The 23,642-nt window shown below is 53.0% G+C and overlaps 1 protein-coding gene across 1 annotated transcript in view; it reads left to right on the top strand.

Moving 5' to 3' along the window:
• Positions 1–23,642, top strand: part of LOC140427114 (uncharacterized) — a 687,008-nt gene that overhangs the window by 607,321 nt on the left and 56,045 nt on the right. The window contains exons 15-16 of the mRNA XM_072512644.1: positions 12,704–13,048; positions 13,898–14,170. Coding sequence (XP_072368745.1) covers positions 12,704–13,048; positions 13,898–14,170 — 618 coding nt within the window. The remainder of the gene's footprint in view (positions 1–12,703; positions 13,049–13,897; positions 14,171–23,642) is intronic.

Below are 23,642 nucleotides of genomic sequence, written 5' to 3'. Positions count from 1 at the left end.
TGCTGTGTGGCTGTGAGCGTGGAAGTCGGCGAAGGGCGCGCCGATTGCGGCGACGCACGGAACCATCCGGCATGCGAACCAGGAACGAGCGGGGAGCCACTTGTCGGAGGACTTCGGCCAGTGCTGACCAGCCACCATACGGTTGATGGACGCGTACTTTGTCTCCGGAGGACAGGGGGGGCAGGTCCGTCGCTCGTGTGTCGTACCGACTTTTCTGGCGATCACGCTGCAGTTGCATGTTCCGAAGAACCGCCTCATGGTCTGTCGTTGGTGCCAGGATGGACGGTACCGTCGTCCTGAGGGAGCGACCCATTAGTAGCTGCGCTGGCGAGAGACCCGTGGATAACGGGGCCGATCGATAGGCCAGCAAGGCAAGGTTAAAGTCCGATCCGGCAGCAGCCGCCTTGCACAGGAGCCGCTTGGCGTTGTGGACACCCTTTTCAGCCTTCCCGTTCGATTGTGGATGCAGAGGGCTGGACGTCACATGAGTGAAACCATATGCTGCGGCAAAGGACGACCATTCACGGCTGGCAAAACAAGGTTCATTGTCTGACATGACAGTCCTTGGAATGCCATAGCGAGCAAATGTTTCCTTGCAGGCCCCAATGACTGCGGACGACGTCAGATCATGGAGAGGCATGACTTCCGGGTAGTTTGAGAAGTAGTCTATAATAACAATGTAATCTCTGCCGAGCGCGTGAAATAGGTCAACACCCACCTTCGCCCAGGGGGACGTCACCATCTCGTGTGGTAGAAGTGTTTCCGGAGGTTGCGCCGGCTGAAACCTCTGACAGGTTGTGCAGTTGAGCACCATGTTGGCTATGTCTTCATTAATACCCGGCCAATATACCGCCTCCCGGGCCCTTCGTCTGCATTTTTCGACGCCCAAGTGGCCTTCGTGTAGTTGATGAAGAATCATCTGGCGCACGCTGTGCGGAATAACGATCCTGTGTGATTTCATAAGGACCCCGTCTATGTTGGTGAGATCATCTCGCACATTATAAAACTGGGGGCACTGCCCTTTTAGCCACCCTTCCGTCATGTGGCACATCACTCGCTGCAGAAGGGGGTCAGTCGCCGTCTCTGCGCGTATGTGGGCCAGACTAGGATCATCAGCTGGCAGATTTGCTGCTGTCAGAGTTACGTGTGCCTCAATTTGACGCACGAACCCCTCCGCATCTGGTGGTGTGCTCACTGCTCGGGAAAGAGTGTCCGCCACGATGAGTTCCTTCCCCGGAGTGTAGATCAGTTCAAAATCGTACCTCCTGAGTTTAAGTAAGATGCGCTGGAGGCGAGGAGTCATGTCGTTCAGGTCTTTGTTAATGATATTGACCAGGGGGCGGTGGTCAGTTTCGACCGTAAATCGTGGCAGGCCATACACATAGTCGTGGAACTTGTCCAGTCCAGTTAACAAGCCCAGGCATTCTTTTTCGATTTGCGCGTAGCGCTGTTCGGTAGGGGTCATGGCTCGTGAGGCATACGCAACCGGGGCCCATGATGACGTGCTGTCTTTTTGCAGGAGTACCGCTCCAATACCAGATTGGCTGGCGTCTGTTGAGATCTTTGTAGGGCGAGTCGTGTCAAAGAAGGCCAGCACTGGTGCCGTGACCAGTTTGTGCTTGAGCTCCTCCCATTCCCGCTGATGCAATTGGTGCCAGTTGAATTCTGTCGATTTTTTTACGAGATGGCGCATATTTGTTGTATGAGAAGCCAGGTTGGGAATGAACTTCCCAAGGAAGTTGACCATGCCCAGGAATCTTAAGACAGCCTTCTTGTCAGCCGGTCGTGGCATGGCTGTGATGGCGCTAACCTTGTCTGCATCGGGACGGACCCCTGACCTTGAGATGTGGTCCCCGAGGAATTTCAGCTCCGTCTGGCCGAAGGCACACTTCGCACGGTTGAGACGCAGACCATTTTGTCGTATGCGGGTAAAGACACGTCGTAGACGATGCATGTGTTCCTGCGGAGTGGTGGACCAAATGATGATATCGTCCACATATACACGTACCCCTTCGATGCCTTCCATCATCTGCTCCATAATGCGGTGGAATACTTCAGATGCCGAAATGATGCCGAATGGCATCCGGTTGTAGCAGAATCTGCCAAAAGGGGTGTTGAATGTGCATAGTCTTCGGCTGGCCGGGTCCAGTTGGATCTGCCAGAATCCTTTGGACGCATCCAATTTAGTGAATATTTTGGCTCGCGCCATCTCGCTGGTGAGGTCTTCTCGTTTCGGGATGGGATAGTGTTCCCGCATGATATTGTTATTCAGATCTTTTGGATCTATACATATACGGAGCTCGCCAGAGGGCTTCTTTACACAGACCATGGAGCTGACCCATGGCGTGGGCTCCGTGACCCTGGATAGGACCCCTTGGTCCTGAAGAATCTGCAGTTGTGCCTTGAGGCGGTCTTTGAGTGGCGCAGGAACCCTGCGAGGTGCGTGAACGACAGGGATGGCGTCCGGTCTGAGTCGAATCTTGTACGTGTATGGCAATGTCCCCATGCCTTCAAAAACCTCCTGGTTGTGAGCAAGGAGGGAATGGAGATTTGCGTGGAACTCAGCATCCGGGAAGTCGGATGTCTCATCTGGAGAGAGAGACATAATGCGCTGTACCAGGTGAAGGACCTTACACGCCTGTGCGCCCAGTAACGAGTCCTTTGATGAGCCGACAACTTCGAAGGGGAGTGTGGCCGTGTGCCTCTTGTGAGTCACCTGAAGCTGGCAAGATCCTATGGACGGGATGACGTTCCCGTTATAGTCAACCATCTTGAGCCGGGATGGCGTGATGGGTGGTTTGACCTTCATGGCCTGGACTGCAGAGTATGCAATCAGGTTGGCGGATGCGCCGGTGTCCAGACGGAAGGCGACGCGAGATCCGTTGACCGTCAGGGTGGCACACCACTCATCGGCTGGATTGATGGCATTGACCTTGTTGACATCAATGACGGAAACGCGGAAGGCATCCTGGTCATCTGCATCACTTAACTGGAAGTCTTGATGCGTGGGCTGGACGGTCCTGACTCGTCTGCGAGGTTGTCGAGGATGCGCCGGATCCATGGGTTGAGCCGAACGACAGTGGGCTGCGTAGTGGCCCATCGTGCCACATCTGTGGCACTGTCGGTTTTTTGCAGGACATTGCCCTTTTAAATGTAGAGCTCCACAATTGCCGCACGTCATGACGTCACGGCGTTCGTTGCGCCACTGCGCATGCGATCTTGCGGTGGGCGCGCCTGCGCAGTGCGTCCCTCGTTGTGGCCGTTATTTTTGGCGCGCACCTGCGCGGGAGACCGCAAAAAGCGCGGGAAGCGGCCGCTGTCGTCCGGGCCGTGGGTCGGGAAGTAATCGACGGCCTGGATGCGTTCGACGTCGTGGGCGGCCTGGCTTGCCGATTCGACGGCTGGGGACCCCCTCCATGCCAACTCGGACGCCTGAAATCGGGCAAAACGGCAGGTAGCATTTTCGTGGAGGACACAGGCTTCCACAGCAGATGCTAAGGTGAGGCTTTTCATTTTAAGAAGCTGCTGGCGTAGGCCACTAGAGGCAACGCCAAAAACAATCTGGTCCCTGATCATGGACTCTGTGGTGGTGCCGTAACCGCAGGACTGCGCTAGAATCCGGAGGTGCGTCAAAAAGGGTTGAAAAAGCTCCTCCTTACCTTGCAGGCGTTGCTGAAAGAGGTATCTTTCAAAACTTTCATTTACTTCAACTTGAAAGTGCTGGTCCAGTTTGAGGATGACCGTGTCATATTTGGCTTGGCTTTCGCCTTCTTCGAACACCAGTGAGTTGAAGACGTCGGTTGCGTACGGACCTGCGTAGAAGAGGAGCATTGCGAGTCATCCGAGACATTCTGTTTTTCGGTGGCACGGATGTACAGGTCAAATCGCTGCCTGTAGAGCTTCCAGTTGGTACCTAGGTTCCCCGTGACTTGCATCGGCTGCGGTTTGCCGGTGTGGTCCATGTCCAGAATGGCAAGTTAGTAGGCAGATATCGATCCACTCCTGTACCATGTGGTGTTGGGTGTTCTGACACACAGATGAGCCAACACAGTTGCATATGGTACAACGCTTCTTTATTTAAACTTACTATTTACAGTTTGGTCTTTGCACTCTGCACGTGGGGGGTTCCCTGCTTGTGGTGTTTTAACAGCTCTTTCTTGTTCCCTTCTCCCCAGACCTACTGACCACCAGGTGTCGTGCTCGTGCTTTTTATATGGTTGGTGTTCTTGTCTGTGATTGGTTGTGGTGTTGTGTACTCTGATTTGCCTGTTAGTGTGTCCATCATGATGTGTGTGTTTGAATATCATGACATGTGTCTCCAGCAGCTTATCAATAGAAGCCTTCATCGGCTCTAGCAGGTCCGTTTTAATCTCTCTGAGGCAGCGCTGGATACCCTCCTGTTGCTCCTCCACTGCCTCCACGCTGCCTGGTCTCCGCCCGCCGCCATTTTGTCCTTCTTCCCTCCCTTCTTCTGGTCCACCACCACCTTTTTTGTCACCCCGCTCCTAGTTAAAGCCATATACTGACGGGGAGCTATTATTAACTCCTTCCCACACCGGGAAACGTCGTAAAAGTGCCCTTGGGGGCCAGAAAAGTGCCCAAAGTCCGTTTTTGCGGGAGCCACCGAATGTGCGACTTAGCTCCGTATTGCCGCAACCGGAAGTCTCGAAAGGGAATCCCTTTGGCAGTGTTCGCTTCACCAATCTGCCCCAAAATGTCTGTGGAAACTCCTGAAAAAAGTCGAAGTGTCCGTTCCAGACGGGAGCTGCCGAATGCGTGACCTACTCCTCCATGGCCGCCACCGGAAGCCTCGTCCCCGCTTCTTCAGTGGCCTTGGTGAGATCTTCTCACAGTTGTTCCCTCTGCTGTTAGAATTCAACTTTGATAAAGGCCCTCAGGTCAGTTTGCAGCTTTAAGCTTGCCCTTCCCCCGCCTGCATGCTGGAAGAGGCTCTGTTTATCCTGCAGTTACAGCCAAATCTTTTACTGTTTCTGCCGGGTCTGGTAGCCAAAAGACAACATTCCTGGGGGACACTGTCAGGGGAATGTTGCAGTCTTCCTGCCACACCGGGAAATGTCAAACAAATGCCGTGGGGGCCCTGTAAAAGAGCCCAAAGGTCCGTTCCAAGCGGGAGCTACCGAATATGCGACCTAGCTCTGCATAGCCGCACCCGGAAGTCCCCTCTGCTATCATTGTTAAGCTCCGATGGTAACTCTATAATAAGACGAGGAAATTAGTCTTTACTCCTTCACTCTGAGGGCGTCATTCAGTGGACTGTAGTTAAAGTCCCCTGAACGGCGCATTTAGAGGGGTGTTTCTTAGTGGCTGCAGCAGCGAGAAACATCCCGCTATCCAACGGCATTTTGCCGTTTTTCTTTTAGCCGGATGGAACAAGCCGGATGACTCACGTGGGGTATTGCACCCGGCGCGGAGCCCGATTTGGGGCTCACCTGCAAATCACCCTGTGCACCCAGAACTTTGCTGGGCACAACAGGGTTGCTGAATCGCACACCAAGTTTATTGTACGAAGTCTTACAACACCAGGTTAAAGTCCAACAGGTTTGTTTCGATGTCACTAGCTTTCGGAGCGCTGCTCCTTCCTCAGGTGAATGAAGAGGTCTGTTCCAGAAACACATATATAGACAAATTCAAAGATGCCAAACAATGCTTGGGATGCGAGCATTAGCAGGTGATTAAATCTTTACAGATCCAGAGATGGGGTAACCCCAGGTTAAAGAGGTGTGAATTGTACCAAGCCAGGACCGTTGGTAGGATTTCGCAGGCCAGATGGTGGGGGATGAATGTAATGCGACATGAATCCCAGGTCCCGGTTGAGGCCGCACTCATGTGTGCGGAACTTGGCTATAAGTTTCTGCTCGGCGATTCTGCGTTGTCGCGGGTCCTGAAGGCCGCCTTGGAGAACGCTTACCCGGAGATCAGAGGCTGAATGCCCTTGACTGCTGAAGTGTTCCCCGACTGGAAGGGAACATTCCTGCCTGGTGATTGTTGCGCGATGTCCGTTCATTCGTTGTCGCAGCGTCTGCATGGTCTCGCCAATGTACCATGCTTCGGGACATTCTTTCCTGCAGCGTATGAGGTAGACAACGTTGGCCGAGTCGCACGAGTATGTACCGCGTACCTGGTGGGTGGTGTTCTCACTTGTAATAGCATATTTATATTCACACATTCACCCTGCCCTTTGCAGAGAGAAGGTCCATGTGCACGCATTGTGCCTTTTTCAACAAATCAAAAGCTTAGGGGACAGCCATTCCCTTGTTCATCCTCCAGAGCAATGACCTGACCAATCAGGGTCAACATGTCTTGTTTGAATTGAAACAAAAGATTGGCAGTTTTTACCCCTGGTGCATTCTCCATGGCAACACTTTACCAATCACAGTCCACTTGCCAGACAATCAGTACTCTCTTTTCATGCAGTATAAATTGTCGTTGTTGCCTTTACAATTGATGTTCTTGTGAATATCCCGAAGAGTGCATGATGAAATTCTTAAACAGCATGTCTTAGTGAGTGTTCGATCAATCGTGATCTTATTGAATGGCGGAGCAGGCTCGAAGGGCTGAATGGCCTACTCCTGACTGTATTTCATATGGTCGTATGGTCTCTTTTTCAGCAATACACGGTCGTATGGTCTCTTTTTCAGCAATATATAAATGAATTACTTCGAAGACTGAACGGGCAGATGATGGGATCACAAAAATGTTCAAAGGATGTCAGACTGAATGGTTTTGCTTTCTCGCATTTTATTGTGACTAGAATTGCTGAATTACTGAATTTACTTCCAGTGTAAGCGAGCACAGCTTGAGTGACTCCCCTTCAGGTACAAATCAGCTCCTTCTGCAGCCTTCTGTGAGCAATTGCAAAAAAAACATCTGCTGCAACTGGGATGAGCAGAGACAATGTCATGTTAGAACCAAGCCTCACATCCTCCTCATGTGAGTCTGTGAATATGCAGCATGTAAATACCTTGTGATGCCAGCGTGCTAGATTTGATCATGTTAATGTGCATTTGGAAAGTGGGTGAACAGTTGTCAGAGAGTGCAGCCAATTTTCCAACATTGCTGCTCCACCAAGTTTACAGTGAAGGCTGATAGCCTGCACTAGAAGGTAAGATTGTGAATGAAGGTAAAGTGTAAATACGGTTATCTTCACAACACCAGAGAGATTAACAAATATCCTCCTCTTCAGCTCCCCGGATCACAAAACCCTCTCTAAGATTGGTTAGAGGGCGGCACGAAAGAGACAGCAGTTGCTTTACCATTGCCCCTCTATCTATCTAGGTGTGGAATTTTATAAGTATATATCTAGTATCGACCTCATGCTAGTTTGCTACTTCTAGACAGGTTACAGAGTAAACATACTGCTCCAGTGCCTGGTGGCTATTTGTCCCATCGAGTCTGCTCTGCCATTCGAACATTGCTGATCTCAGCCTGGCCTTAACTCCACCATCCTGCACATTCTCCATATCCCCTTAACTCATCACCAATTAAAAATCTGTCTAACACCTCCTTAAATTTACTCACTCTACCAGCATTGACCGCACTCTGGGGTAGCAAATTCCACAGATTCACAACCCTTTGGGAGAAGTAGTTTCTCCTCAACTCTGTTTTAAATTTGCTACTTAAGACTATGACCTGTGAATGCAGCACAAGAGGAAACATCCGCTACACGTCAATTTATCCGTGCCTTTTATCATTTTGTGTACCTCAATTTGATCTCCCCTTAACCTGCTAAACTCGCGAGAGTATAGGCCTAAATTGGTCTATCTCTTTTCATTAGACACATCCGTCATTTCTGGAATCAACCTAGTCAACCTCCTATGAACTGTCTCCAATGCCACTACATCTTTCCTCAAATAAGGGGACCAAAACTGTGCACAATACTCCAGGCGTAGTCTCACCAGTGCCTTGTATAGTTGCAACAGGTTCCTGCCAGCCCTTGCCTTGAACTCACATTTTTCTCTAAAATCTCTCACCCCCTTCTCCTGCCTTTCTGAACACTTCCACTCCACCAAACCCGCCTCCTCTTCCCTTGATCCTATTCCAAATAAACTGCTGGTGATCAAATTCACCTCCCAGTCACCCTATAAGCTGAGATTGGTAACAGCTCTCATCTCCTACAAAACTGGTGACATCATTCCTCTCTTTGAAACTATCCTTTGACCTCACTGCCTCTGCCAAATCTGTATCCATCTTTCCTGGAACTTTGTGTTAGAATCCCTCCAATCACGTCTCCTGCCCAGCACCCTACTGAAATGGAATGAAATCCAATGTGACTGTGACAATGGGAAACTATCCCTCCTCATCCTTCTCAATCTGTCTGCAGTCATTGTGTTGCACACCATCCTCCTCCAAAGTCTCTACTGTTGTCCAGCTGGATGGGACGTCTCTACTTAGATGCGTTCTTTTCTACATAATCACAGCCAATCAATCTGCCTGCCTGCAGACAATTGAAGCACATTCGAGTGTGAAGTGGCTGCGAGGCAGGCAGTGTTTGTGGGAGTGTATTCCGCACTGGGACCGGAAACCCTGCCATTTGAAATATCCTGGCCAATATTCTTTCCTTCAAATCATCCAAAGTTCTGCTGCACATTTCCTTATTCGCACCAAATGGTGTCCAATCACCCCTGTGCTAATTGATCCATATTGCTTCCGGTTTTTTTCAATTCATTCATGGGATGTGTGCATTGTTAGCTTAGCCAGAATTTATTGTCCCTCTATTTTTGTCCATGAGAAGGTGATGTTAAGTTGTCATCTTGAACCACTGGGGTCCATGTGGTGTAGGTGCCACAGTGCTGTTAGAAAGGGAGTTACAATATTTTGACCCAGCCACCGTGAAAGAATGGTGATAGTTACTGGTCAGGGTGGCTTGTGGTTGGAGGGAAAATTGTAGGTGATGGTCTTCTCATGCTTCTCCCCTTGCTCCTCATGATGATAGTGATGGTAGGTTTGGAAGGGGCTTTGGAAGAATCCCTGGTGTGTTCCTACAGTGCAATTTTTAGGTGATATATACTGTTGCCTCTGTGCATTAATGGGGGGAGGGAATGAATGTTGAAGGTGGTGGATGTGGTGTCAAACAAGTCATCTGCATGGTCCTTGTTGGTGTTCTGTTTCTTGTGTGTTACACTCATCCAGGCAAGTGGATAATATTCTATCACACTCCTTTTGTCTTGTAGATGTTGGACCGGCTTTGGGGAGTCAGGAGATGAGGTCCTCACCACAGAATTCCCAGCCACTGACCTGCTCTTGGAGTAGTCAGGGATAGACAGCATGGTTTTAGAAAGGGAAGATCATATCATGTCTTGTTACGCCCTCAAAAAGTTCAATGAAGTTAAGAAGGAGGATTGATGAGGATAGTGTAGTTGATGTTGTCTACATAGATTTGACAAAGTCCCACAGGCAGACTGGGCAGAAAAGTGAGATTTCATGGCATACAGGGTAAGGTGGCAGCTTGGATCCAAAATTGGCTCAGTGGCAGGAAAAGTGTAATTGTTGATGAATATTTTTGTAAAAGGAAAACAATTTCCACTGGTGCTCCACAAGGCTCCATGTTAGGGCACTTGCTGTTTATTATATTTAATTTAGACTTCAAAGTAGGTGGGATGATTGGGAGATTTGCAGGTGACACAAAAATTGGCTGTTCAGCTGATAGTGAAGAGGATAGCTGTTGACTCCAGAATGATTTCAATGATTTAATTGAGTGGACAGTGAAATGGCAAATGGAATTTAATCAGGAAAAGTATGAGGTGATGCATTTGTGGAGGGCAAACACAGCCCGGGAATACTCAATAAACAAATGGATGTGATGAGGGTTTGAGGAAGTGAGAGACATTGCTGTGCATGTCCACAGGCCCTTGGAGATGGCAGGGCAAGTGGTGACAGGTGGTTAGGAAAGTATATGGAATGCTTTTCTTTATTGAGCAAGGTATTGAACATAAAAGCAGGGATGTAATAATAGAACTGCATAACATACTGGTTAGGCCACAGCTAGAGTTTTGTGCACAGTTCTGGTCACCACATTACAAGAAGGATATATATATATATTTTTAAAATTAAATTTAGAGTACCCAATTCATTTTTTCCAATTAAGGGACAATTTAGTATGGCCACTCCATCTACCCTGCACATCTTTGGGTTGTGGGGGTGAAACCCACGCAAACACGGGGAGAATGTGCAAACTCCACACGGACAGTGACCCAGAGCCGGGATCGAACCTGGGACCTCGGTGCCGTGAGGCTGCAGTGCAAGCCACTGTGCCACCATGCTGCCCTTACAAGAAGGATATTATTGCTCAGGCGAGAGTGCAGAAGAAATTCACAAGAATGTTGCCAGTTCTTGAACATTTCAGTTATGTGGGGGGATTGGATAGGCAAGGATTGTTTACTTCAAACAGAGGAATCTAAGGGAGTCTGCACATTCTCCCATGTCTGCGTGAGTTTCCTCTGGGTGCTCCGGTTTCCTCCCACAGTCCAAAGATGTGCAGGTTTGGTGGATTGGCCATGCTAAATTGTCTCTTAGGGTCCAGCGATGTGTAGGTTGGGTTAAGGGTTGTTGGGATAGGGCAGGGAAGTGGGTTTGGGTGGAGTGTCTTTCGGAGGGTCAGCGCAGACTCAATGGTCCGGATGGCCTCCTGCTCTGTAGGAATTCTATGGTTCTGTGATGGCTTGTTTCCCCTTGCTGAGGGCTCAATTGCTAAGCTGCATGGATTTAAGTTGATTGGCGAGGGACATTGGGACATGATGAAAAACCTGTTCACCAAGAGAGCATCTGGAATTCACTCCTAGTTTGTAGATGCAGCTGAAACGCTCAAGTATAGCTACCTGTATATGCATCTGAAGTGCTGGAACCTGCAAGACGACAGACCAGGAACTGGAAAATGGGATTATAATGAACGGGTAGTTCCACTTTGGCCAGTGCAGACACAATGGGCTGAAAGGCCTCTTTCTAAACTATTACCTTTTCTATAATTCTACGGTTTCTATCACGTCTTACAAAAGTTTTCGGTTTTTATTTTCAGGTCAGATTTTCAGAGATTTCAGGGTCTCACGGCTTCCACCGTGTTGGATGTTGGCTCTGAGTGGCCAAGGAATGATCGCTGAGACATGGATAACTGGCTTATTGGATAAGCATAACTATGTACAGATATATGTGTTACTCATTCTGAGCCATGAGCATTCCCCCTCTCGAATATTGGTCATGTGTCTCTTACATCATCATGTGGCCAGTACTGTTTCTCCAGGCCCATACATTAACTCTTTCATCGCTGAAAACTACAAAGGTGACACCATCCAGGACAAAGCAACCTGCTTGATTGGCACCCCTTCCACAAGCTTTCACTCCCTCCACCAGTGACGCACAGTGGCAGCCGTGTGTACCATCATCAAGATGCACTGCAGGAACTCACCAAGGCTCCTTAGGCAGCACCTTCCAAATGCCCGACCACTACTATCAAGCAACTCATACAGTGGTAATTTGTCCTGCTGTTTGTGTTCAGGATATACTTGGGCAATTTTCCATATTGCCGGGTAGGTGTCAGTGTTGTAGCTGTACTCGAATAGCTTGGCTAGGGATGCGGCATGTTCTGGATCACAAGTCTTCAGTACTATTGCTGGGGTATTGTCAGGGTCCATAGCCTTTGCAGTGCCTTCAGGCATTACTTCATATTTCATTGGGGAATCTAATTGGCTGAAATCTGGCACCTGTGATGGTTGGTAGCTCTGGAGGAGACCAAGATGGATCATCCACTTGGCACTTCTGGCAGAAGATTATTGAGAATGCTTCAACCTTATCTTTTGCACAGGTCTGTTGGGTTCCTTCATCATTGAGGATGGGGATATTTGTGGCATCTCCTCCCCCAGTGAGTCTAATTGTCCACCTCCATTCACGACTGGATGTGGCAGGACTTGGATCTGATCTGTTGTTTGTGAGATCGCTTAGCTCTGTCTATTACTTGCTGCTTATGCTGTTTGATACACAAGTAGTCCTTTGTTGTAGATTCGCCAGGTTGACACCTCATTTCTCAGTATGCCTGGTGTTGGTCCTGGCATGCCCTCCTGCAACCTTCATTGATCCAGGGTTGATTCCTTGGCTTGCTCGTAATGGTAGAGTGGGGGATATGCCAGGCCATGCGGTTACAAATTGTGGCTGACTACAGTTCTGCTGCTGCTGATGGCCCGCATCGCCCATGGACAGCCAGTCTTGAGTTGCTAGATCTGTTCTGAGTCTATCCCATTTAGCACAGTTGTGGTGCTACACAATACACGATGGACAGTATCCTCAGTGTGAAGATGGGACTTTGTCTCCACAACGACTGTGTGGCCGTCACTCCTACCAGTGCTATCATGGACAGATGCACCTGCGTCAGGCAGGTTGATGAGGATGAGGCTAGCATGTTTTTCCCTCTTGTTGGCTCCCTTACCACCTGTTGTAGGCCCAATCTAGCAGTTATGGACTTTCGGACCCGGCCAACTTGGACAGTAGTGGTGCTACCGAGTCAACCTTGGTGACCGATTTTGAAGTCTCCTCCAGAGTGCATTCTGGCCCAGAGTATATTTTGGTGTATGTGCTGGATCACATCTGAGCTGAATCATAAATAACAACTTACTAATAATAAATTGTCTACATGAATACAAAATTGGAATTAGGATTTGCTGTCTAATTTTGAAATGTTTGTTCTCTTTCCTCGCAGGAAGCCCGAATGATATTTATTTCCTCCATCAAGAAGGTAACTTTGTGTTGACCGGGCCAAACAATCCTGGAAGTGACTCCATTGTCTGGGAATGGAGACCACACTCAGAGCAACAAACTACAAAACAATTGGGAACTTTTCACAGAGAGGATCAGTGGTGGGCTGTACAATGGAGCGATGAGTACAATAATAACCCAGATATTTATCAAAGCATCCGTGAGGACAGGGGTACCCTTAATCTGAGATTCAGAAACCCCATCTTTGAACTTGCGGGATTGTTCACCTGGAACCAGACACAGCCCAGTAAGAACATCCTGAAACAGTGGGAAGTATTTGGGATCAAAGGTAAGGACAAGCATTGGAAAGGATTCATATGATGTACAATTTCACTGGCATTCCAAACAGAATGTTGGGATCAAATCATGATCCTCCATTTCTATCTGTGTGATGGCACAAATCTGAGATATGAACCTCATCTCGGAGTCAAATGTGACACTAAGTTAGCAAACAGTCAGGCTGAATCTCAGACTGTTGCTATGCAGAAGGATGGAGTCAGTAACTGGGGAAGAGAGTTTGGCACAGGGGTTGAAAACAATAACTTAATTTTTCCAATATTTAACCACCCAGAACAGAATGAATCTCACATCAAGACAGTCGAATGGGTAAAAATGTTTGTGGATGCTTTCAGGATGTTGATTATTAAAATTAACATGTGTGCACAATTTTTTAAAACTCATTTTCATTCAATTCCTGAGAAAATGGCCATGGAGGGGTTGGAGCTGGAAGTGTCGGGATGGAGATCATTGCGAGGACAGAAGATCATTACATTTGTCTCCCAAATATTTAACTGGGCCTATTGTGTCTCATTAACATAAGGAATGTGGCAACACAGAGGCAATGGGAAGTTTGAGAAAGATGGTGGAGAGGTACATCTGAGGATCATGAATAAAAATGTGGAAACTGACCCAATGTCTTTGGAAAATGTTGCCAAGGAGCAGCACATAGAGGAGGGAAGAGGGAGCCACGGGGAACAAGTGAATATTATCGAGGAAATACTAATTGTCAGCATTAAGCATGACGAGTCAGCATTTATCTGATTATATCCATTCATAGTCAAGGCCAATTCTTCATGCATCAGTTATTTATAAATATAGATTGTTGAGAATTATAATCTTAATTTCTCTGTTTCTACAGTTGAGATGGATTCCCAGAGGCCTGTAGTGGGCAGTGACGTCACCCTCAGTTGTACCATCTCCAGACTCTCAGATACAGTCAGTCTTCACTGGAAACAGAGAGACACATCTCAGCTGAACAGGAGGAAGAACACTGATGAGATCCACCTGAATAACACAGTCTATCTGATAGTCAGACATGTTGGAGCAGAAAACCAGAATCTGTATACATGGGAAGTGCAAGAAAATAACTCCATTGTCCTGACAGGAAACACAGATGTTGATGTGGATCAGAGTAAGTCAAGAGTTACCTTGCAGTAGACATTAAATAGTTACTGATGTAAACTGTTATTCACAAATTTTAGTGAACACAGACACCACTGTGGGCTGCCACTGCATAATGTGCTCCTTGCTTTTGCTCCAAGACATGGGAGTAAATATAAAATGGTGACACAAAGAACTGATCCAACCAGGTGGATTCAATGGGTTTATTTCTATTCATATCTACGAATCAAAAAGAATCAATCCATTAACCAAAGCGAACAAATGGGGCGCGATTCTCCACCCCTACGCCGAAGTGGCCGCGCTGTCGTGAATGCCGTCGAGGTTCATGACAGCGTGGAACGGCCCCGGTCCCGACCGATTCAGGCCCTGACAATGGGCCAGTATCGGAGCCGCGTCATCTACCCGCACCAGGCCTTGTTGCCCGCGTAAAAGCGGCGGCGAATAGATGACGCGGCCAGCGCCGCATAACGGACGTCATCCGCGCATGCGCGGGTTGGCCGGCGCCAACCCGCGCATGCGTGGTTGCCGTCCTGTCCAAATCCGCCCCGCAAGAAGATGGGGGACGGATCTTGGTGGGCACCGATCGCAGGCCACCCCACATTCAAGGTGAAGCCCGGTGCAGGACCCCCTCGCCCCCCCACAGGCCGACCCTCCAGCGTTCACGCACCGCCCACGACTGTAGCGACCACGTGTGGATAGCGCCGGGGGGAACCCGCCATTTTGGCCTGGCCGCTAGGCCCATCCGGGCCTCAGAATAGCGGGGGTGCCGGAGAATCGCCATTTTGGGTATCTCCGACGATTCTCCGGCCTGCGGTCCGCGAAACTCGACCGGCCAGTTCCCGCTGCTTGGGAGAATCGCGGGAGGGCGTCGGACCGGCGTCCCTGGAAATTTCGGCGGGCGCGATTCTCCACCACCACGCCGAAGTGGCCGCACGTCGTGAACGCCATCGAGGTTCACGACGGCGCGGAACGGCCCCGGTCCCGACCGATTCAGGCCCTGACAATGGGCCAGTATCGGGGCCGCGTCATCTACCCGTGCCTGGCCTTGTCGCCCGTGTAAAAGCGGCGGCGAATAGATGACGCGGCCGGCGCCGCATAACGGACGTCATCCGCGCATGCGCGGGTTGGCCGGCGCTAACCCGCGCATGCGTGGTTGCCGTCCTGTCCAAATCCGCCCCGCAAGAAGATGGGGGACGGATTTTGCGGGGCCGCGGAAGGAAGGAGGTCCTCCTTCAGAGAGGACGGCCCGACGATCGGTGGGCACCGATCGCGGGCCACCCCACATTGCAGGTGAAGCCCGGTGCAGGATCCCCCCTCGCCCCCCCCACAGGCCGCCCCCCAGCGTTCACGCACCGCCCACGACTGCAGCGACCAGGTGTGGACGGCGCCGGGGGAACCCGCCATTTTGGCCTGGCCGCTCGGCCCATCCGGGCCTCAGAATCGCGGGGGTGCCGGAGAATCGCCATTTTGGGTATCTCCGGCGATTCTCCGGCCTGCGGCCCGCGAAACTCGACCGGCCCGTTCCCGCCGCTTGGAAGAATCGCGGGAGGGCGTCGGACCGGCGTCCCCGGAAAATTCGGCGGCCCAGGCGATTCTCCCAACCGGCGTGGGAGTGGAGAATCTTGCCCATGGTCTTCCAGTAAATACAAGGATATAGAAATAAAAACAAGTTAAAAGCACCCAGAACTACTGAAACAAGGTTTGAGACATTACAGGATTTTCCGATACCATTTACAGTGGGTTTCATGGCGGGCAAGAGTGGATTATCCGTCATCATGAGAACAGTTCACGTTCTTTAGCTGCTGCCAATGGCAGTTCATGTTCCCTGCTGTTGAATGTCAGAATCATCATTTCATTGAAGGATGTGAGGCAATCCGCCTCTACCACTCTCCCAGACAGTGGATTCCAGAATGTCCCCACCCTCTGGGTAAAAAGCTTTTTCCTCAAATCCCCTCTAAACCTCCTGCCGTTCTCCTTTAACCTGTGTTTCCTGGTGACTGACCCTGCAACGAAAGGGAACAACTGTTGCTATTCATGGTGTCCATTCCCCTCATAATCATGTACATCTCGATCAGGTTGCCCCTAAATCTTCTCTGCTCCAGAGAAAACAACCTTAGCCTATCCAATCTCTCTTCATAACTTAAATGTTCCATCTCAGGCAACATCCTGGTGAATCTCCTCTGCACCCTCTCCAGTGCAATTATATCCTTCCTATAACTGTGGCGACCAGAACTGTACACAGTACTCCAGCTGTGGCCTCACCAAAGTTCTGTAGAACTCCAACATGACATCTCTGTTTTTGTCATCTATCCCTCAATTGATAAAGGCAGGTGTCCCATAAAAACCCTTTTTCACGCCCTATTAACCTGTCCTTCCACCCTCAGAGATCTGTGGACAAACCTGCCATGGTCCCTTCATGGTAGCACAGTGGTTAGCACTGTTGCTTCACAACATCAGGGACCTTGGTTTGATTCCCGGCTTGGGTCATTGTCTGTGCGGAGTCTGCATGTTCTCCCCATGTCTGCGTGGGTTTCCTCCGGGTCCTCCGGTTTCCTCCCTCAAGTCCCGAAAAACATGGGGCGGGATTCTCCCTGAACCGGCAGGGTGGGCCGCACCGGCGCCGAGGAGTGGCGTGAACCACTCCAGCATCGGGCCGCCCGGAAGATGCGGAATCCTCAGCACCTCCGGGGGCTAGGGCGGCGCCGGAGTGTTTGCCGCTGCACCAACTGGCACCGAGGGGCCTCCGCCGGCAGGCGCAAATTGGTGCATGCGCGGGAGCGCCAGCGTGTTCTGGCGTGATCCCAGCACATGTGCAGGGGGACCCGTCTCCGCGCTGGCCATGGCAGACCATTACAGCGGCCGGTGCGGAGGTAAAGAGTGCCCCCACGGCACAGGCCCGCCCGCGGATCGATGGGCCCCGATCGTGTGCCTAGCCACCATGGGGGCATCCATCGGGGCCAGATCCCCCCACTCCCTCCGGAGGACTCCGCAGGCCGACAGCAGAACTAGGTCCCGCCCGTACAGACGTGGTCTGATTTACGCCGGCGGGACCGGCCGAAAACGGGCGGCCCCTCGGCCCATTGTGGGCAGAGAATCACCGGGGCGGCCACTATTAGCGGCCACCGACTGGCGCAGCACGATTCCCGCCCCCGCCAAAACCCTGGCGATGGAGAATTCGGCAGCCGGCGACGGGGCGGCTGGGCGGGATACACAGAATCCCCTGGCGATTCTCCAACCCAGCGGGGGGTCGGAGGACCCCGCCCATACTTGTTCGATGAATTGGACATTCTGAATTCTCCCTCAATGTACCCGAACAGGTGCCTGAGTGTGGTGACGAGGATTTTCACAGTAACCTACTATTATTGTTCCTCAGAACTTCCTACTGTCATGCCATTCATTGAATACTTCATGGTCAGATTATTCCTTCCTTTTCATCTGCCACTTATCTGCCCATGTGACCATCCCGTGTATATCTTCCTGTAATCCAAGACCTTCCTGTTCACCAGCCAGCTAATCTTTGTGTCATCCACAAATATACTGATCATCTATGTCATTTATATAAATGATGAATAAAAGGGGACCCAGCACAGATCCCTGTGGTACGCCACTGGACACTGGCTTCCAGTCACTACAGCAGCTTGGTGTCATTACCCTCTGTCCCCGACAGCTAAGCCTATTTTGAATCCACCTTATCAAATTACCATGTGTCCCATTTGCCTTCTTTATAATTCTCCCATGTGGGACCTTGTCAAAGTGACCACATGTTCATTCTTCCGCAGGTTCTCCAGCCGACGGCACCGGCCCATCCCGGGTGGCCCCCTCCCTCGCATGAGACCACCTCAGAGGAGAGTTCCGAGGAAGCCACAATCAATGCCTCGCAGCTGTAATCCCCACCCTCCGCCAGAGACACACACACCTCAGTGGGCAATGTTAGTGGTCAGGCTTCTGGGTCACATTCTCATGACCAGTCGTTGATGCACATCAGGTGGAGTCAGTAATGCCCAGGCGAGACAGCAGTCGGCGATCTGCTGTCAGCGACACTCCAGCAGGTCCATAGCCAAAGGAAGGAGTCCCAGAGGCTACTGGCACAGAAGATGTCACCGGCAAAGCGTGACTTCGAGGCCAACACTGCCAAGGTGGCGACCGCAACGGAGAGCCTGGTACACGATTTCAGCAGTATTAGTGGAGGTGTACAAGGCGTTGCACAGTTGCCAACGGCCATGGCTGAGGGCCTGGGCAGAATGTCTGACTCACTAGGAGACGTAACCCTGTACCAGGCTGACTTTGATGAGGTGCTGTGACATGTCCCGATCTAAGAAGGGAATGGCAGAGGTGCTGCGGAGCTTGTCCCAGTTGCAGGTGGGCATTGCCGAAACAATGCAGAGAATGGTCCAATCACTGAGGAGCATCGCCGAGGGTATTGACACCATGGTGCAGACATTGGGGAGCGCCAGGGCTGGCATGCCCAGATGATGCAGGGGCAACCGGGGATCGAACCAACTGCCCCTCCATCCCAAGGTGAGCCCCGGGGCCCTATCGGCACCGACTAGGAGGAGGGGGCATTGGGTGCCAACCCGGACCTGTCCCATGGAGTCCCATGGAGCGGGGATGGTGGCCACCACTGACGACGTCACGTCTTGCATTCAGCACACGGGGCTGGTTGGCATGGCTGTGCATGTGCCGCCAACAAGTGCACCGGGGCCTCCGGCCCCAGATACCCCAATGGACAGCCACTAGGGGCATCGAATGCTACGGGACGTGGTAAACAGCTGGCGGCCTCTGATGTGTTGGGTACTCTGCTACACAGACGAACCAACACGGTTGCGAATGGTACAACTCAGTTTTATTACTCACATTTATTTACAGTGGTAAACTGGTTACTGAGGTTCGATCATAACCCTAGAATCTGTGGACCTATTCCTAATACTATCTTGTAGTGGCACTCAGCACATGGTGGATGTCTGAGTGGCTTGCTATGAGCTCTGTGCCCTGAGCTGTCTCCTGCTGGAATGCTCAGGAAGTATCGTGTTCCCTGTTTTTTCATAGATTATCATAGAATGTACAGTGCAGAAGGAGGCCATTCGGCCCATCGAGTCTGCATCGGCTCTTGGAAGAGCACCCTACCCAAGGTCACCACCTCCACCCTGTCCCCATAATCCAGTAACCCCACCCAACATTAAGGGCAATTTTGGACACTGAGGACAATTTATCATGGCCAATCCACCTAACCTGCACATCTTTGGACTGTGGGAGGAAACCGGAGCACCCGGAGGAAACCCACGAACACACGGGGAGGTTGTGCAGACTTCGCACAGACAGTGGCAGGTTGAGCTGCTCGACAGCAGGCAGCGTAGTGGCCCATCTTGCCACAGCGGAGGCATTGTCGGTTTCTTGCGGGACATTACCGCTTTAAATGTGTGGCTCCGCAGTTGCCACACGTCATGATATCATGCCGTTGTTGCACCACCGCGCATGCGCAGTTCGGTCTTGCATCGAGCGCGCCTGCGCATCACTTTCCCTCAGTGTCGACGTCGTTTTTGGCGCGCACAAACGCGGGAGGCCTCGAAAAGCGCGCGAAATGGCCGCCCTCGTCCGGGCCGCGGGCCGAGAGGAACTTGATTGCCTGGAAGCGTTCGGCCTCATAGGACGCCTGCCTCGCCGATCCGGCCGCGTAGGACCCCTGCCGTGCCGATTCGGCCGCCTGAAATTGGGAGTAGCGGCTAGTCGTGTTTTCATGCAGGACACAGGTTTCGATTGCGGAGGCTAGGGTGAGGCCTTTAATTTTTAAGAGCTGCTGGTGTAGGGTGCCCGAGGTGACCCCAAAAACGATCTGGTCCCGAATCATGGAATCGGAGGTGGTGTCGTAACCGCAGGACTGCGCGAGGATACGGAGATGCGTAAGGAAGGATTGAAAGGGCTCATCCTTACCCTGCAGGCGCTGCTGGAAGAGATACCTCAAAACTCTTGTTGACCTCAACGTTGAAGTGTTGGTCGAGTTTGAGAAGCACCGTCTTGTACTTGGTCTTGTCCTCACCTTCCGCGAACACCAGGGAGTTTTAGACATGGATGGCATGTTGACCTGCCGTGGAGAGGAGGATGGCAATCTTTCTGGTGTCCGAGGCGCTCTCCTTTTCGTTGGCTTCCAGGAAGAGCTGGAAGTGCTGTTTGAACAGCTTCCAATTAACTCCGAGGTTTCCAGCGACTTGTAGCGGCTGCGGTGTGCTGACAGTGTCCCTGGCGCAGGATGCCAGATTCCGGAGGATTTGGAGGTAGGTCCCACAGTTACTCTTGGTACTATGATGTGTTGGGTACTCTGCTACACAGACGAACCAACACGGTTGCGAATGGTACAACTCAGTTTTATTACTAACATTTATTTACAGTGGTAAACTGGTTACTGAAGTTCGATCATAACCCTAGAATCTGTGGACCTATTCCTAATACTATTTTGTAGTGGCACTCAGCACATGGTGGATGTCTGAGTGGCTTGCTATGAGCTCTGTGCCCTGAGCTGTCTCCTGCTGGAATGCTCAGGAAGTATCGTGTTCCCTGTTTTGTACTGTGTATGCTCTTGCCTGTGATTGGCTGTGGTGTTGTGTGTGTGTTGATTGGTCCGTTGATCTGTCCATCAGTATGTATGTATGTTTGTGCTATGATGTTTCCCTGAATATCATGACAGCCTCCACCTCTGATGTGCTTCTAGACGCAGCGGTAGAGAAAGGAAGGTGAAACACGTTGAGGATCACTGAGAGGGTACTGCGGAAGGGTGGTGTAGGTAGGGGTACAGGGGTTAAGTTTGTTGCGGGGAGGTGGGTTGAGGCGGTGGTGGGGAGAGTGGGGTTGCATGATCGGAAGAGTGGGGTACTGTTGGACACTTGTGAAACATTAAAAACCCTTCACCACATCCAGTATGATGCCTCTGGCATTTCTTCCGCAATGCGAGCCGACTCTGAACCCTTGGCCCTTCTCTACAGCCACCCCTGCCCCCCACCCACGGCACACCGCGTGCAGGTGATGGGTGTCAGCAAACACTCAACAAACAGGCAGAGGTTAGACTATGGCATAGATTGAAGAGCACCAGCACTCAGCTCTCTGTTGGTTATCATCAATCCCCTGCTCTCAACAGTGACACACTGACAGTGCCAACACAGTCCCATCACTTTGGACTGATGTAACACCTGGGAGGGTGGGAAATGCAGGGTGGGGATGGGGTGGGAGATGATAGTGTTGATGGACCAGGCCACGCCCTATATGAAGCGGGCAAGTATGAGGACCGCCCTGGCTCTCCGGGCTTGCCGGACCCTCGCTGTTGCCAACTGTCCTACAGCCTCCGGCAGGTCCTTCAGTTCATCCCCAGGATTGTCCTCCAACGCTGACCCAATGCCTCCTCATCATCCTCATCCTCCTCGGAGGTGGACACATGTTCCTCACCCCCCACCTCCAGCACATCACCCTGCTTCTTGCCAAGTTGTGGAGGATGCAGCAGACCACCACAGAGCTGGCGACCCTCTGGGGGATGTACTGGAGTGCACCACCGGAGCTGTCGAGGCATCGGAACCGCATTTTGAGCAGTCCGATGCACCGCTCAATGATAGTCCAGGTGGCCACATCAGCCTTGTTGTATTGGGTCTCCGTATCAGTCACCGGCCTCCGCCATGGCATCCAGCCCTGGAAGGACCCCGAGGCAAAAAGGTTCAGGGCTGCTGGGGTGACCTTGAAGGCCACGGAGAGCAGGGGCGTCATTCTCCGACACCCCAGCGGGACGGAGAATGGCCGTTGGCCGCCGTGAATTCCGCCCCCGCCGCCCACCGAAGTCTCCGAAGGGAGAAAATTCAGCGGGGCGTCAATGGCGCCGCACACAACGGAGAATGGCACGGGTGGGCGCAAGGCAATCGATTTTGGGCCTGCCGATATTCTCCCGTCCGGATGGGCCGAAGTCCCGTCGACGTGATGACGGGTCACGTCGGCGTAAATCAAACCTCCTTTTAATCGGCGTCAACCTGTGCTCAAGGTTTACGCCGACCAGCGTGGAGATGGGTGACGGCCTGGCGGGTTGGCCGCTGGGCAGGCGATGGCGTGGCCGCAGTCTGAATGTGTGGGGAGAGGTGTGTCTAGGGTTTTGTGTGTGTGTGTGCGGCGGGGGGGGGCGGGGGGTGGTTAGAGTGGGCTGGGCTCCGGGGGAGTGCCGGGAGGGGGGTTGCGTGACGGGGAGGGAGGATGGGGGGGTCCGTGCCGGGGAGGGGGCTGGGGGGGTCCGTGCCGGGGAGGGGGATGGGCGGACGGGGTCCGTGCCGGGGAGGGAGGATGGGGGGGTCCGTGTCGGGGAGGGGGATGGGGGGGTCCATGCCGGGGAGGGGGATGGGGGGACGAGGTCCGTGCCGGGGCGGGATGATGGGGAGGTCCGTGCCGGGGAGGGGGATGGGGGGTCCGTGCCGGGGAGGGGGATGGGGGGGTCCGTGCCGGGGAGGGGGATGGGGGGACGGGGTATGTGCCGGGGAAGAGGATGGGGGGGTCCGTGCCGGGGTGGGGGATGGGGGGGTCCATGCCGGGGAGGGGGATGGGGGGGTCCGTGCCGGGGAGGGGGATGGGGGGGTCCATGCCGGGGAGGGGGATGGGGGGACGGGGTCCGTGCCGGGGCGGGATGATGGGGAGGTCCGTGCCGTGGAGGGGGATGGGGGGGTCCGTGCCGGGGAGGGGGATGGGGGGTCCGTGCCGGGGAGAGGGATGGGGGGACGGGGTCCGTGCCGGGGAGGAGGATGGGGGGGTCCGTGCCGGGGAGGGGAATGGGGGGGTCCGTGCCGGGTAGGGAGATGGGGGGGACGGGGTCCATGCCGGGGAGGGAGGATGGGGGGGTCCGTGCCGGGGAGGGGGATTGGAGGGTCCGTGCCGGGGAGGGGGATGGGGGGACGGGGTCCGTGCCGGGGAGGGAGGATGGGGGGGTCCGTGCCGGGGAGGGAGATGGGGGGGTCCGTGCCGGGGAGGGGGATGGGAGGACGGGGTCCGTGCCGGGGAGGGAGGATGGGGGGGGTCCGTGCCGGGGAGGGGGATGGGGGGGGTCCGTGCCGGGGAGGGGGATGGGGGGGTCCGTGCCGGGGAGGGGGATGGGGTGACGGGGTCCGTGCCGGGGAGGAGGATGGGGGGGTCCATGCCGGGGAGGGGGATGGGGGGACGGGGTCCGTGCCGGGAAGGAGGATGGGGGGGGTCCGTGCCGGGGAGGAGCATGGGGGGGTCCGTGCCGGGGAGGGGGATGGGGGGTCCGTGCCGGGGAGGGGGATGGGGGGACGGGGTCCGTGCCGAGGATGGAGGATGGGGGGGTCCGTGCCGGGGAGGGGGATGGGGGGACGGGGTCCGTGCCGGGGAGGTGGATGGGGGGGTCCGTGCCGGGGAGGAGGATGGGGGGGTCCGTGCCGGGGAGGGGGATGGGGGGACGGGGACGGGCCGGGGAGGGAGGATGGGGGGTCCGTGCCGGGGAGGGGGATGGG

Source organism: Scyliorhinus torazame, chromosome 7 (assembly GCF_047496885.1).
Source record: "Scyliorhinus torazame isolate Kashiwa2021f chromosome 7, sScyTor2.1, whole genome shotgun sequence".
NCBI classification, from domain to species: Eukaryota; Metazoa; Chordata; class Chondrichthyes; order Carcharhiniformes; family Scyliorhinidae; genus Scyliorhinus; species Scyliorhinus torazame.
Note: the sequence above shows the minus strand (reverse complement) of the source record. Positions and strands in the feature narration are given on the sequence as shown.